This window comes from Pyxicephalus adspersus, chromosome 4 (assembly GCF_032062135.1).
Source record: "Pyxicephalus adspersus chromosome 4, UCB_Pads_2.0, whole genome shotgun sequence".
NCBI lineage: Eukaryota > Metazoa > Chordata > Amphibia > Anura > Pyxicephalidae > Pyxicephalus > Pyxicephalus adspersus.
Genome location: NC_092861.1, coordinates 73,349,781 through 73,366,732, shown reverse-complemented (window position 1 = coordinate 73,366,732; position 16,952 = coordinate 73,349,781). Strand labels below are relative to the sequence as shown.

General features: G+C 39.1%; 1 protein-coding gene across 1 annotated transcript in view; it reads right to left on the bottom strand.

The window, feature by feature from the left end:
• The window catches only part of PM20D2 (peptidase M20 domain containing 2), a 30,997-nt gene that overhangs the window by 6,824 nt on the left and 7,221 nt on the right, over positions 1-16,952 (bottom strand). Inside the window, exons 2-5 of the mRNA XM_072408631.1 lie at positions 7,409-7,557; positions 6,211-6,353; positions 4,014-4,168; positions 832-967 (exon numbers count right to left, since the gene is read on the bottom strand). Coding sequence (XP_072264732.1) covers positions 832-967; positions 4,014-4,168; positions 6,211-6,353; positions 7,409-7,557 — 583 coding nt within the window. The remainder of the gene's footprint in view (positions 1-831; positions 968-4,013; positions 4,169-6,210; positions 6,354-7,408; positions 7,558-16,952) is intronic.

Here is a 16,952-nt window from a genome sequence, read left to right as displayed (position 1 = left end):
TAAGTAAACAGAAAACTTCTTTTGTACCTGACAGAGCCAAATCCACCTTCATTTGTGTCTCACACATTCCCCCTTCTAGACACAGTGGGAGGATTTCAGTAACAGGGACTGTGTTGTCAATCCAGAAAAAAGTGGGTGGAAATAAGTGTGACTGACTGTCAAGTGCAGACTGGCAAGTTGTGGTTTTGTGAAATTTTGGTAATGACATTTTTGCCATTTCATTGTACTCCAGTACAAACACAGCCTATATGAAAGTAGCAACTCTGCTCTGATTTTAAGAGCAGTGAAAAATTTTTGCCACATCATCACATGAAGCAGCATTAGGTGGGCTCAACAGGTATTTGTGTGGCTTTGCAGGAAGATGAAAAAACAGGTACAGATGCACTTACTGCAGCACCTATTTTTTAATGGGAGGCTATAGTTCTACTTTAGCTGTGTTTGTATGGGCTTCCTTTACCTTCCTGCATTGTTTAAAAGCAAACAGATGTATAATTATAGAAGGAATATTACATAATAAGACCCATTAGTATATGGCCAAGGCGAATAAGGAAACAAACATTAAAAAAAACTCAAGAAAGCTTCTAATGCTTTCCAAATTTACTAAAAACAGTGTTTTCTGCATTCTTTGACCATGCTGGAGCGACTTCACAATAGGATGTGAGTGGATATTTTTCCAATGAGTATAAAGTACATAGTAACTCCTGACAGGGTGCCCCAAGCTACCAAAGTGATGGTTTGGTGAAAACAAGGCTTTAGTCAAGAATTAACACTAGTATGACATTTGCTCTATTTAATATGAGGATGCTAAAAAGACAAGTACGTATGCATTACCTGACAGTGCATTTAATACTAACTCGTCTGTTGTAAATTGCATTCCCAATTTCTTGCCATTCTCGATGTAGGCTTTTGCCAGAACTTTATTTGGAAGCACATTGTAATAATCATTACCTGAATGGCACAGCTCTACCTAAAATGAAAACAAAAAAAGTGTTTACAGATTTTAGAAGGGGTTGTATATGTAGGCATGGTAAACCTCATTATCTACATACATTAATTCATTGAAGTCCTTAAAAACAACTGTACTGTTGTATAGCAATAGGCTGCTGTTTGTATTGTGATATGTAACTGTAAAGTACTTACCTGGCCGACGAGCCTGCAGCGTCCTCCGGGATCGCTGCGTGGGAGAGAGCACTGCAGAAGGCAGCGTGGCCGAGGCCGCTGCTGTCCTGCTCGCAACGCGTATCTCTGCTCTGGTGGAGGGATCTGTTCTGGCCGAACTACTGTTTGGCCAAACGGCATTCCCGTGGACGTGCTGCTCACTTCCTCAGCACTCCTGCGGGCATGCACAGCACGTCCCAGGGGTCCTGTTGGAAGAGGTGTCCCCCCCCGGAGGCGAGGCAGTTGCTGCTTTGCCACGGGGCGGACATGTTTAGTCTGAATCGGCCACAGGGGATTTAATGTAGTTGCTCCTCCAATCAAAAAACGCAAGGTTTCGAGTGATTGGGCACTCTGCCCATTTATTAGGACCCTGTCTATTGCATCATTGCCCATTGTAGCCTCTGTGTAACAGTCTGCTTGGGTGCGTTCTTGTGTTGGTTTATCCTGTTAACCTCTTTTGTGTCATCACCAGTTTGGACTTTACCCGCAGTGACCCGGCCTGATTTTCAACCTTGCATGAAATCTACCTGCCCAGATTTCAGATTGTTCCTGACTACGCCTCTGCCTCTTCTACCTGTACCACACATTATTGGACTGACCTTTGTGTATGACCTTGTTTCTGGATTTCCTAAAAAAACTTGTTGAAAGGATTCCTGATGTTACCGTGTTTCCCCGATTTTAAGACATCCCCAATAAATAAGCCACCCCCCATTTTTGAAAAAATAATTAAAATAAGACACTCACCCGTGAATAAGACATGCTCTGAGATCCAATCCTGTGTGGGTCCCCTTGATGCTGGCTGCAGCACGTGTCTGCTCCTGGCTGCAGTGCAGAGCCAAACTGAAAGTAACAAGCCGGCATTCTGCACCAGGAAGCAAGCTGCTGATTCCTGCCCTAACAGAGATCCCTGCCCTAAGGCATGAGTGATCATGAGTGACTTTCAACAATAAATGTGTACTGTAGTCTTCTTCATGGAAAAATAAGACATCCCCTGAAAATAAGACCTAGGGCATATTTTGGCATTTCAAAAAATATAAGACAGTGCCTTATAATCGGGGAAACAGGGTAGTAGTGGTTTGTGCGCCCGGGTGCATTACAGTAACTTGGATAGGGAGACTATAGCTTAGTAGGTTTAAAGAGGTACTCATGTACTCAAGATACATGCTGTAGCACAAAAATATTCAGGTAATAGCACACCCTAAAATCAAGCATTTAAATGCTTACTTTTTGTGTTTTTCTTAACACATATTTTTTGAAGTGTGTTTTTGCACTTGCTGGAAATCTGACTATTCAAGCAAGAGTCAATTCCCAAGAACAGCCCCCTCCCCTTTACATATAACTTTTCTTTTCTGGCATTGTATAAATACTTTCTGTAATGTCCCAGCTGCTAAAGTGTCATCTAAATGAGTCTGTTGGTGCTGTTGACATCAAATCCAACATGGTGGTTCCCTGCAATACCCTGGGACCTTTTGCATGTCCACAAAAGCAAAGATTTTACAGGTAAATAGAATTTATAACTATAACAAATATACATATATTCTTTTTTCAGTGAAATAAATGGCCTGGCAACAGGGTCATTTTAAAAACCTAATTGATTTACAATGTGACACATGAGGGGCTAATTATTTAGCAGTGATTCTGACAATCTCTGAAACATTATCTGATGAGCAATATTTCAGGTCTCTACCAGGGAATGTTTCCGTGAATGCCAGATTCCAAGCTTTTTAAAAAGACCCCATGAAGTTTTTTCAACTTTGGAAGAATTAAATAATTTAATAATGTTTTAATTTCTGGTAAAAGAATAGTGTTGTGTATGAAAAAGGTAAAAAAAAACTGCCAGTCTGCCCAGTGAGAGGTTTAACACAACTATTGCTAGTATACATAAATTGTCCAATTTTTTTCTGGGACTAATGTTATCATAAAATATTTATTCTAATACAAAGCTTAGCAAAGTTATTTAGAAATTGCAAACATTTTTTAAAACAACACCATAAAAACAAACAGTATAAACAATAAAATACTCTAATGCGATTTGTTACAGGAAAACTTGTAATCTGCATATAACATCTAATTACAGTAAACTTAAATAGTTACATTATCTCTATCGATACTTTCTGCAGCAAATACTTATAGTGATCACTGAAGAAGAAGAAGACAATGACAGCAGCAGTACATGGTGAAGACCTTGGCTATCACACTGCCATCATGTTTTTATAGGTATGTGCAGGTGAATGTACCTTGGGATAAACCACACGCACCCTACAAGGCATATCTAATAAGTTCTGGTCCACAAATAATTAAAATTAACTTAGTACAATGGTTATAGAACATATTTCTTTGTTACTGACAGGGTTACAAACCGGGACTGCTTCTGTATCTGAGTCACCTGCTTTTTCTACTAAGCCACTTGAAGTACTGGATAGCTCTTTGCCTGATCTCAAGGTTCAGCCTTCCTTGATACCCAATGTCTAGCTAAACTTTGAACTTCTTGTGCCTCACCTTAACTTCCTTCTTAAGGAATGTATTTTCTGATTGCCAGATGATTGTGCTTCTGCCAGTATCCTATTCTTTGTTACTACATTAGCACAGCATCCTTATCTACCTCTGAATGTGTACTTTGCTTCTTTACTAACCACTCTTCATTGCTCTACACTTCAAACCTGATATTTTTGGCCACTGAATTTGGTTCAATCTTTGACTACACGTCTGCTTCACTCCTGTGCTTCTACCACTACCTGTGTACTGAACCTTGCTTGTTTACTACCAGTAATTTGCTTGCTGCTGCAGCTATTGGATAGCAAGCATGTTCCCAGGTCATGACAGTTATCAAACCAAGAATGGGCTCCCAAACTTACTGTACATCCAGTCGAAGCAGCTGCAGCTTTAAAACATGCAGTGGCCTTTTCTTGTAAATCTGCAAGGTCTTTGCGTGATGGTGCACGCAAATAAAATTCCAGCTCAGTGTAAGATGGAATGATGTTGGGTTTCACACCACCATTTTTAATTATTCCTGAAAAAAAAGGGTAACAAGTTGATGCCATATGTTAGGATGTCTTTTTGCATTTAGTAAATACTGCAAATACTAAAAAAAATTACATTTTTGAATCATAGCTAATGCAGTACTTAAACAGGAATGTTTAACTTTTCTAATCCAAATCATGCTGAACAGTGTTAAACTTACTTTAAATAGATCCCAAATCCAGTTTCTATGTGATGCACAAGCAAGAAAAGGAAGTAAAAAAAAAAACCTTCCTTTTTCCTTTAGCTAGACTCATCTTTTTTGGAACTTTACACACTAACCATCTCACATCCAAAGACTTTGCAGCTCACAGTGTGAAGGATTGAGCAGAAGAGGAAGTGATGTCAATCCAGCAAGCGAGGGTTAGGTGTTGTATGCTTCTGACTGACAAGCTACATGCTTATAAATAAACAGCAACAATGCTGCTATCAATGCCCCCAGTAACATCTTCTCATTCTACTGTAGTGCAAGCAGGGATAGCTGACATGATTGTGACAACACTGCTCTAAATTCAGGAGCACAGCTGTAGCATTCTCCTCCTATCACAGGAAGATGCATAAGCTAATTTTTACTGGAAAGGGTAACTAGGAGAAAATTGTAAATGCAAATGCACTTACAATTAAGCACATACACTCACTGGACACTTTATTAGGTACAAATAGCAAAACTGCTGTAATTCTTCCTGGCATAAATTCAACAAGGTGCTTGAAACATTTCTCAGAAATTTTGGTCCATATTGGCAAATTTGCATCACGCATTTGCTGAAGATTTGACAGGTGTGCATCAATGATCCAAATTCTCAAAGGTCCTCTGTTTTACTGAATTATGGGTACTGTGTACAATGCTTTTTGAGTACAGTGAACTCACTCTCAGTAAAGAAACCAGATGATATGGGCCTTCTGACTTTGTGTGTTATCCTGCTGGAAGTATCGGAAGATGGTTACACTGAGGCCTCAAAAGCCTTGGCATAGTTCGCAACCATGGTTGGATGTGTCACCAACCACAGCTCTGGCTGGTGCAACCCCCCAGCAGGGTCTGTGTCCTCACCCCGCGCACTGGCCAGAGCTGTGGACTTTGTCTCTCGTATAGATCGCATGGCTCAGGACAGTGGGCGGGTTGTGACTCTAGACAGACCTGCAATGGGAGAGTGGGCAGGTTCTGGCATCATGACGTCACTATGGGGTAAGTTTCTTCCACTTTGAGTAACACGCGGCTCCCCACGAATACGCGGTCCAGAGCCCGTAAGTTTAGTGGTCTGTAGGTCAAAAAGGTTGGTGACCACTGATTTAAACAATGCCCAGTGCCAATAAAATATACCCCACACCATTACACCACAACCAGTCTAAACCGCTGATACAAGGCAGCATGGACCCATGGTTTCATGCTGTTGACACCAAATTCCGACTGAATGTCATTGCAGAAATCAAGACTCATCAAGCAACATTTTTGAAGTGTTTGCTTGCTAATTTTTGATGAGCCTGTGTGAACAGTAGCCTCAAGTGCCCACTCTTATATAAGTAAGGCCTAGTGTGGTCTCCTGCTGCTGTACCGCATCTGCTTCAAGGTTTGATGAGCTACTATGCCACATTCAGTCAACTTAGTCACCTTTCTTCCCTAGTCTCATGCCCAGTTTGAACGTCGGCAGACTGGCTTGACAATAACTACATACTTATATATATCGAGTTACTGTCATGTAATTGGCTGATTCGATATTTGCATTAATATGCAGTTGATCGGGTGTACCTAACACCTATGTAAGTGGTCAGTGAGTGTATTTGTTAATAGTAGGCTAGATTATTATATTGACACTGTATCTAAGATGATTCAACGTATATATGAGCTCTCACACTATCTATAAGTAATATTACTAAATATTAGGTGCATGGTTACTGCATTAAAAGCTATTAAAATTTTTTCCAGTAGTTAAGGGACATTTATGATTTGTATTAGCAGCATAATTAAGTATACTCTGCAGTGCCTATTTCCTGTAGAGTAAACATCAAATCAGAATATATCTCTTAAACAGTTCTCACCGTGAACTCTCCAGGTTGGTTTCATTTGCTGTCTTAAGACAGACAGATTGTTGTATGCAAGAATAGCAGCATCTAAAGCATTAATTCCTTCCCATGGGTATGCAGCAGCATGAGAAGCTTTTCCATAATATTTCACAGTCACACTAGGAAATAAAAGCCAGCTCTTAGCACTTATTTCTTTTTTTGTTCTTACTTTCTTTTTTGCTTTAGGCTTAGCAGCACAGACATGAAAATCACAAGAATAAACAAAAAACAAAAGTTGTGGTATTGGTATAAAATTGTTATGCTGCAGGTAAGGTAACTTTATGAGGTTTTCTACCCAAAACTAAAAAAGTATGTATAATAATAACAACCTGGAATTACATGCCATAAGTCTTAAAAAAAACCCTTTCAATCAATTTCACAAAACAATCCACAACCTGTAAAAAAAAACTTATTTTTGTGGCACTAGGCACTTAAGTCAAGTATTACAATATTTAACAGTGTGTTGCTGTTTACTGTTTATTCCTGTTTATAAACAAGGTCGATAACATTGTTTGTGCTTAAAGTTCAGCTCATGAAAGTGACAAAGCATCATAATTTTTTGTTCTTGCCAAAAATGAATGTAACTACCACTTCTTAGGACTGGTAAGCTTTAATATATACAACTTTGTTTTCAGGTTTAGATAACCTTTGAGAATTTTGGATGTAAAAGGGGCAATATCTATCCAAAGCAGAGAGAAAAGGTGACACAGAACAACCTTTTCATGCTGCATGCTGTGTTTTCTATCAGATTTATATCTTTTTTGAAAACTGATCAACAATGGTGTAGCTAGCATGGAAAACTCACTTATAATCTTTCCTTAGAATCATCTCCATGCCCCACAGTTTAGAAGATCTTTTTCAAACAAAATAGTTTAGGAAAGTATTGGCTTTTCTACAGTATAGAATTAGAAGGGGAGGGTGGAAATCTGTATGTTTCTACAAATGGGGCTGGTTTTGTTTCTGCATACATAATCCATCTGAACAGATGGAAAAGAGAAAGATTGAAGGACAATTTAAAAGTAATTGCTACATCCAAGATATCATAACCTGCAGTATGCTTTACAGTACTACTATGAATGAGCACAATTCCTCTCGATATCCCCTTCCAAGATACAACCATGAATTTTAAAACCAGTTAAGACAACAGGCCTCTCTTAATTTTTGCTTTACATACTCATGTACGGCAACATCAGGGAGATAGGCTGCATCATCTTGGGCAGGGTGTGCCATGAACACTACATCAATATCTTCAAAGGCTCCAGCCTTTATAAGGTCAACTTTACCACCACCTTCCTCCTCTGCAGGTGTCCCCAGCACTGTAATCTAAAAAAAAATTAAACCCATTAAAATTGTTCATATAAGTGCAATATTAAAAGGTTAATCAAGATTGTAAATTACATAATTAAATGATACTGCATTTTATTACTGTTATCCCTAACAGGGGCCACTGTTTCCACTAATGGGGAGTTAGTGAAATCTGCCTTAGTTCTTGGTTTTCATTTGAAAATGTTATTTCATGGCGGTCATGCTACAGTCCCTGATCCAGCCCCTTTTAGCCGGACACATCACCCACCACTTTTTATTGAACAAGCTCAGGCTGGGCTTTGTGTACAATTTTTGTTGAGTTGTCAGTCAAAAGCTGAGATAGGCTATCAACTCTGCTTTCAGAGGATACTTTGTATCTTTTCCACTACTGATCCTCTGCAAGCAGAATTTTGCTTCCCTGGGTATTGGGTGTGTGGAGCAACTTGGCACAATATGATAGTTGTGGCCGCTCGTCATGGGCTCTGAGCTGTAGTACAAAACTTCAACATTTATATCATGCTACCCTGTGACATGAAGCTGAACGTTCACCTTTTGTGAACCCCAATATTTCTGCAAGGATAATCTCTAGGGATCTGAAATGTAGCAGGAAGCAGGGATCTACACTGGCTATCTGCCCTTTTTATTTTAAATCTAATTACTATGGCAGCATTATAAGATACATAACCATGGTTATATTGATACATAACCATAACCATATTGTGCTATCATCATATATAGCTGCCATAAACCTTCTTTGAACAGCAACCCCAGGAACAGTGAGCTGGATGGACAATATAAGGTGGAAGAAAATAATCCTGCTTGCCATTATTTCTATAGAACTAACTGTTGCAGAGATATTGAGGTTCATAAAAGGTAAGCAGCCAGGCTATAGCTCCCATCTCTGCCCTACTGAAACCAAAACTTTTAGAGCTAAAGTCTGCAGAAAAATTGGAGACATTATTAACTAAAGCTCCATTCAAAGTAGAAGCATACTTTATAAGCTCCCTTGCAACAGACATCCATAGACCTCTAGTCCAAGCAAGCAGGTTGCACTTCCTCTGCTCTTCTGCCTTGCTCCAGAAACACAGACATGGCTGCTCATCTTCAGTCTCTTCAGCTCTGTGTATTTTGTCTATTTGTTCCAAAACACATGGTTGTGTTCTTTCACTTTCTGTCTCCACCATTTTCTGCCACATCACTATCTGTTTACCAGCCTTATCAGACTCCATAAACAAGTTAGGTCAGGATTAGATCTGCAGCAGGAGCTAGTTACTAACAAAGTAACATTTTATAAAAACCTTTTTATTTATCATATTCAAGCTTTATTTTGTTGATACTGCTGGAATAAAATAATGTTAGTTTTACTGCTCAGCATATTATTCCATTTACAGGGGTAAAATCGGTACATTATGTATATAATGTTAGGTAACTGTCACAGTCTCTTCTCTGCTTGTTACGTATATATACTCTGGACTTCAAGCTTTTCCTTAGATGAGCCTCTGTATATTTACTTGCAATGGGGAGTTTGTATTTTTTTCATCTTAGGATGTCCCTGGCACTATTTTTACCAAAATGGTGTCCTCTTTCTACTCCTACAAGCAATAGTAGCCATAGAGCATCATAATGTCTTTGTCTTCTGTATCTCACCCTAGAAATAGGCAATGGCCTCTAATTTTCACAGGGCCCTTATGGACCTTCACTGCGCCGGGCTCTGATTAGAGGGTGTTATAAGGATTTGAACCTATCTCTTATTTAAAAAAAAAACAATTGCGTGTAATAAAAATGTGTTCTAGAAAAAATGTCAATACACCTATATACTGTATATACAGTAGTTGCTGCCTTTTAAGCCGAAGCTGTTAGGGAGAGACAAACTATTACAATACATAATATATATATATTTTTTTAAATGATAAAGGTTATAGATTATTGCATTTTTTTTGCTTAAATTTTAAATGCTGATTTTTTCACACATGAATAATACTGGGGAACAATTTTGAACACATTTTTTGTTGACTTCAATTTTCAAGCCTATTTACACTAAAATAGGTATGCTGATCACCCCTGGTGATCAGGGGTCAATGTGTGGCCCTAAGCTCCCGTATTAAAAAGAACTCCACTCTACAGCGCACCTTGACAGAGAAGGCAATAAAGGTGGCAGAGGAACGACTTACTAATAGTTCATCTCTGGCTCAACTGCGGAAGGTGACTTCCCTCCGCTCTAAATTACAGGCCCTAGACTTGAGGAAAGTTAGCTGGCTGATGCAAAGAACTAAACAAATCTATTATCATAAGAGCGACAAGGCAGATACGCTATTAGCACGTAAACTGAGGACACACAAATTAACTCATCCCCTATGGCCATTAAGGATGCAAAAGGTGTTCTTAGATATGACCCCTCTCATATAGCCTCCAGGTTTGAACAATACTATACAGACTTGTACCACACGGTACATCAGGCACAAAGTGATATGGGCCCCAGGCTACAACCTACTATTGACTCATATCTAGCAGACCTGAATCTTCCCCGTTTGAAGGCGGAACACCTGGAACACCTTAACAGCCCAATTACTGGAGAGGAGGTCTCGCAGTTTATCTCTCACCTCCCTTCACATAAGGCCCCAGGCCCTGACGGGCTACCTTACTTATATTACAAAACCTTTTTGCCACACTTGCTCCTCTATTTAGTGGATTTATTTAATGACTTTTTACAAGGTAAACCTATCCCGCCTTCCATGTCATGCTCCCATATATATCACTGTTATTCCCAAACCAGGTAAAGATCCTCTAAAGTGTACTAATTATAGACCTATTGCATTGCTAAATTCGGACCTTAAAATTTATTCTAAAATTCTAGCTAATAGGCTCTCCAAATATATGCCATACCTAGTGCACAGGGATCAAACTAGCTTTATCCCATTTCGTCATGCGAGTGATAATACTCGCAGAGTAATCAATATTATTGATATTCTCAATAAACGCAAAATCTCTTCACTGATACTCAGCTTAGATGTGGAGAAAGCGTTTGATAGACTTAGCTGGCCATTTATGCTCTCCACGCTGTCCAAAATGGGGTTCTCTGGACCGTTCCTGGGCGCCATACGTTCCCTCTACTCTTGTCCATCAGCATCAGTCAAACTACCTCATGCCTCATCGGCGCAATTTCCAATTAAAAATGGTACGCGACAGGGGTGTCCCTTATCCCCCCTGCTATTTGCGCTTAGTATCGAACCACTTGCTGAGAAGATCCGAGCCAATACCAATATTCAGGGAGTACTAGTGAAGGGCTCCTCCTACAAAATCTCTTTATATGCAGATGATGTACTTTTAAATTTGACGCAGCCTCTTACCTCCCTCCCGAACTTATGAGCTGAATTGCACACCTTTGGTACTGCCTCAGGCTATAAGGTGAACTCCTCCAAAACGGAGGCCTTACCATTACACATGCCACCCTCACAACTGTTGGCGCTACAAGGTAGTTTTTCCTTTTTATGGCGGGACTGCTCCCTAAATTATTTGGGCACTCAAATTACAGCCACATATGGCCAACTGTATGCTCGTAACTTTTCCCCGCTGTTTCAGGAGATATATAATTACCTGAACAAATGGGAGGGGCATTCTCTGTCTCTTATGGGCCGTAAAGCATCTGTGAAGATGATGCTATTACCCAAGCTACTCTATTTATTTGACACCCTTTCGGTCAGGGTTCTGGTTTTGACCCTGAAAACGCTACAGGCTGGCTTTTTGAATTTTATTTGAGCATATAGGAGACATAGACTGTCCAAGACAGTGGTTTGTACACCCAAAGATCTGGGTGGCCTTGGGGCCCCGGATCTTATTAAATACTATAAAGCGGCCGACCTTCGATTTCTGCCCGCATGGACCAAATTGTTTTCCTCCAGTGTCTGCCGGGAGATAGAGGAGGCCTGGCTCGCCCCTCTGCACCCCATGTTATGCTATGGAGTTCTTCACTGCTACTGACAGATAGAGATTTACTCGCACCGATGGTGTTTATGAGGATTATATGGAGAGCTCACAAACTTAAATATGGCCTTTCTGCCCCTGCCTCTGTACGTACCTCTATTATACACACCCCCCTGATACCCGACAGCCTTACCAGATCTATTTGGCTACCCTGGCGAGAGAGATATTTTCATATCCAGGATATTTTGCATCCCTTGGAGCGGAGATTACTTACCTTCCCGGAGTTGCGGGGGAAATATGACCTCCCCCGTACCTCCTTTTATGCATACTTACAAATCAGGCATTTTGTCCTCTCTCTTCAGCAATCTCCCAGCTTTTCTCAAAAAACTCCCTTTGAAAGGTTGTGTGCAGCTGGTCCTTATGCTAAGGGCCTTATCTCCTCTATTCACCGTCTTCTTCATGTGTCAACAAGGGAGGCCTCCGGTAAATTTGTTTATATGTGTACGTGGGAAACTGTCTTGGGCTGCACCCTTGATGGGGAGGAGTTGTCTGCCATCTGGGAGGCAGCAAATAAAAGCTCCATTTGTACTCTTTATAAAGAAAATTTATATAAGATTTTATTCCGGTGGTATCACACCCCAGACGTGCTCCATAGGCTGTTCCCCGAGGCTGATCTGACTTGTTGGCGCTGTAGGTCCTACCGCGGGACGCTAGAACACATTTTTTGGTTCTGCCCTATTATACAAAGTTACTGGGATAAGGTTAACCAGCTACTGGGGAAGGTGACCAAATGCCCATCTAATTTAGATCCTCTACATCACCTGCTAGGTTTGCCCTTAACAGGTCCTACCAAGCTCATATCCAAGCTCACCACACACGGCCCGTACCCTGATCTCCACTAAGTGGAAGTCTGTCTCCCCTCCATCCTCAGAAGAACTATACACCCGCATTCAGGATATCAGAATGATGGAATACCTTACTGCCCTGCTCAGGAACACTGTCACTAAATTCGAACAGGTCTGGGAGCCATGGGATGACTATTATGCTCAATTATAGATGTGATGGTCTTATTTTGCTCCCCTCCTTTTGTTATATAGCAAATCGCCTCAGAATCCCCTTTTCCCTTTTCCTCCCTCCCCATTTTTGATGGTATGTCCTGTATACAGGAATTTACTGGTTTGTCATGTGTATTGCTGGAAACCACATTGCATCATTTGCACTCCACTATTGCTATTTTTCTTGTAGCTTTTATGTATGTATATGTGTATATATATATATACTTGTTCCTACTTTATGCCTTATGGTTTTGGTAATATGTTGCTAATGCTCCTGTATGCTGTGTTCTTGTCCATGTTCTTTTTGTTTTGTTTCTTTTGTTGTATTTGTAAAAAAATTTTTTTCAATAAAAACTCAGTTTCATAAAAAAAAGAATAATATATTCTTCTATTACTTGCTTCCTTCTGGTAACAATACGTTACAGTAATGCCTGACCTAGGTTCTATTTACAGTCCTGCATGTGCTTTTGCACTCAAAACTGCAGAAATAGCTCTGGAGCTCTTCTGCGCTTTATTTAGCTCGTGCAGTTTGGCCATCTTATATTAGCAAGTCCATACTAAGGAATTGAGTTACTTTTCATTAGCAACCGATTAGACTCTTACAGTAAAGGAAGATTCATGCTGTTGTTAGGAGGTTCTGTGTCCCCGTTGGAGATTAACCAATTGGTTAGTTTTGATGACTACTGTCAATGTTCCGAGGAAAACTACTGTCAATGTTCCGAGGAAAACATGAGGAATTCTCCTCATTAGGGTGATTTCTTCTATCTGTTGTTTGGGATATGAAGTGAAGTTACATTTTCCCACTGGTACACAAGGAAAAACAAAACTGGCAGAATCTTTTATCATTTCCCTACTTTACCCAAAACTAAATAAAAGTTATACATTCTGTTTAACTCACATGCTATTTTTCATATTGCACCCACTGATTCCTAAATAATCCTAAATAAATCAAGAAAAGTGGAAAAAGTATTTGCGAATATAACTGCTTATTTACCCCCACAGTAGGTGCTTTAACACAATTCTCTGAAACTGCACTGGGATTTTGTTATGAGGACATTTTAGATGAATTACCTGTTCAAAGAATGTAAAGCTTTTTTTTAAAAAATAACTCTGCACCAATGTACTTTCTGTAAGGCTATGTACACAGCTGAGATGATTCTCTTCTGATTATTGGCTCAGGGCTGAAATTAGACAAGAATCTGGCGTGTGTACAGCGTTCGTTATCCAAACGACTGTCCTGGCAGATCCACAGACGGGGAACAATCGTAATGAAAGTAAAAGGTAGAGAGCGCAGCGGGATGCCACTCCATTGTTCTCCCCCTCTCTTCTCCATAGAGCAGAACGGTGCAGTATCTACAGCGCTTGTTCATGCAATGAAAGATCCTATCCAACGACAATTATTGTACATGTAAATGTAGCCTAAAGCCTTGCAATCCTTTTCCTCCATGTATTTACTGTAATTTGTCCTGTCCCAACACCCAGTACTTTGCAATGTTTTTATTATGATGTTTTTTGATTTATATACATACTGTAAACTTCGCACTTGTTTACATGTGCCACCTTGGTCTTGTACTTTGCACCCTCTTTGCTTGTCTGACACGACTGTCATTTTGTCACTAACATTCTGTATATTAAATGTTCTTGTATACATTTGTGTCCTGAAATATGTGTACAAATCAATACATAATTTAGCCTTTGGACCAAAGACATAGCTGTTTTATTCATTTACAGGAACCCAAACATATTGTTAATTATTACCACCAATGATGTGAGATAGTAGATCATCATCTTCTACATTTGTTAACACTAATCCTGAGGAAGGGTTTGTTTTGCAATTCAATCCCAACTGACATTAAGTATAAATACTAGAAGATTTTTTTTATCAAAATCAGGGATTTGTTTGGACTTTTATGTATAAAGAAAACAACAAAGGTATACTACTATTTAAAACCTCAACATCATTTATTTACAAAAGTTAAAACAACATAGATCAAATCAATATTTGTATACCATTTGGTTGCTTTTGAGTACTTCTAATTATTACACATAATATTTAGGAAACCCCAGGTTTCTGATCAATCATATATAATAAATTAAATTGATTTAGGACTAGAAGTCTGATGTTTTTGATGTGTTTCACGGCAGAAGAAATGGCTTCTTTATCAAGAATAGGAGCAGATGATCGAATATCATACGCAAAAGCATTAAATCAATACAACCGAAATATGTTAAACAAAAATATCTATACTAAATTCTCTCATATCACCTTCCAATCATGATAACTGCACAAACCAACATTCACCCCCCCTTCTCGTGTGATAGTCCTGTCTCCATTGGTGTGCGTTCATGTATGAAGCCAGCGTCGTACATATATAATATCAATATAAATATATTTAATATAAAGTATACATGCAAAATCTGAAAAGGTACTTTAAAGGCCAGGTAAGGTAAAACATATATACAACATATATACAAATATATTAGTGCAGCACATGCAATTCCTCCTTTGAAACTACACAATATATTGAAATATACACCGATGTTTAATCAAGATGAAATCCACAGTCCACACATAGACCAACAATCCAATGTCCAAGTAATAAGTCATGCTTTAAAAGATGTGCCAACGTACCCTACGTGTTTTAAGCAAAGCACTTTTTCAGGAGCGGATTCTAATGAAACGAGGTATTGTTGATTGGACAAGTTAGAAAATAATGACTGTTGGTCCCCTATTGGAGCCCCAACTTCAGATCCTGTTCATACCTATGTATATTCAGTTGTTCCCTTTATAGCACACCTTTCATAAGTGAATGATATGAAATGTTTGGGGTGGCCTGTGGTCAGTGAAAGGACAGGATGTGCTCAGAAGTCATCAGTGACATCCTACATATTCTTACATATTTCTTTTACATGTTTATTATCTTTAGCTTATATGTACACACATTCATGTCTGTAACAGCTTTCTGTGCTGGAACAGTCAATTTGCTCAGAGAATGCCCCTTTCTGCAAAATAGTCACAGCTATCATGCTGAGGTAGGAGAGTAGTGGGTGGGGGCAGAGTTCTATGTTAGTTTATTGGGGTAGGGGGAGCTTTTTAGTAAATTATCACTTTTATTTTAGGTCAAGATTTGATGGCTTTGACCTTATGAAAATAAAGTTCAGATTTATTCTAGTTAAATTATTCATTTGAACACCAAGGCCTTTTTAAACCAGACTTGGCATCAAATATATTTTTCATGTTACGTGCATGAAAGTTATATGTAAATGTAAAGCATTTATGAATCTAATCTAATCTTAATATAACCTACTAGATTGTAAACTCTTCAGGGCTGGGTCCTCCCCTCCTGTGTCACTGTCTGTATCTGTCTGTCATTTGCAACCCCTATTTATTTGTACAGCGCTCCGTAATATGTTGGCGCTATATAAATCCTGTTTATTAATAATAATAATATTAATTAACACATACCATACTGCTTTACTGTGCATACAAAAATGCCACATTGCATGTTACACAATATTTACCAGCAGTGCACAGCTCAGAGGCGAAATCCATGACTGCAGGTCATGTGACCCGATCTCCTCCATTTACAAAGCTCTTTCTATAGTGTACATTTGCATTTCTGTTCTTTATAAATGTGCATGTTTTACATATCTGTTTTATTTTAAGCATCAGTATTATTGCTTTAAATTGTTTAGCATCTTAAGGTATTAACTTCCACTTACATACAGGGTAGATAAGTATAGTTTATTCAGACAATATTCTAGTTCAGCAACTACTTGGACTAGGATGGTGACCCAGTGATAACACATGGGTTGTTATTTTCTAGGATGTTAGAACATTCTCTAGAACATTCTCCAGCTGCAGAAAAAAGAGGGATGTAGCTGTTTAGCTATTCACACAAACATCTGATGATTTCACTTGCATGCAAGTAGGTTATGATGCTACTGTTATTTTTACTGGCTAGATTGTATGTCAGTACACACATTTTGAAATCCATCTGACCTATTCAGTTCTTGTTTACTTCCCTAGAATACTCTTCTATTTCTGGTATTTTGGGTATCAGGCTTCCACTTGTGCTGTGTTGTGAAACTTTGGACTAGGTTTATTATTCACCATTAAATACACAGTCTTACTTTTTAGCCATTAAAAAACATTGCCCCTGATTCATCAAGCAGAATCGGATTATCGCTCGCGCATTCGTATTCGCGATCCGAAATCGTACGCCATCGCGCTATTCAGCAACTGAAAAAGATCGCGGCCGGAGCGGCGCATCTCCGGCAGCTTTACACTGGCGAGCCTGCATTAAAATTCACTGTTCCCCTAAAATCATTCTTTCTAATGGCACACATATTACCCATAGCCCTAAAAAAAAATGTTTGCGCTGTTTAAATGTTTTTAACATTTATGTGCGCTAAGAAAAAAGCATATTTTTAAAT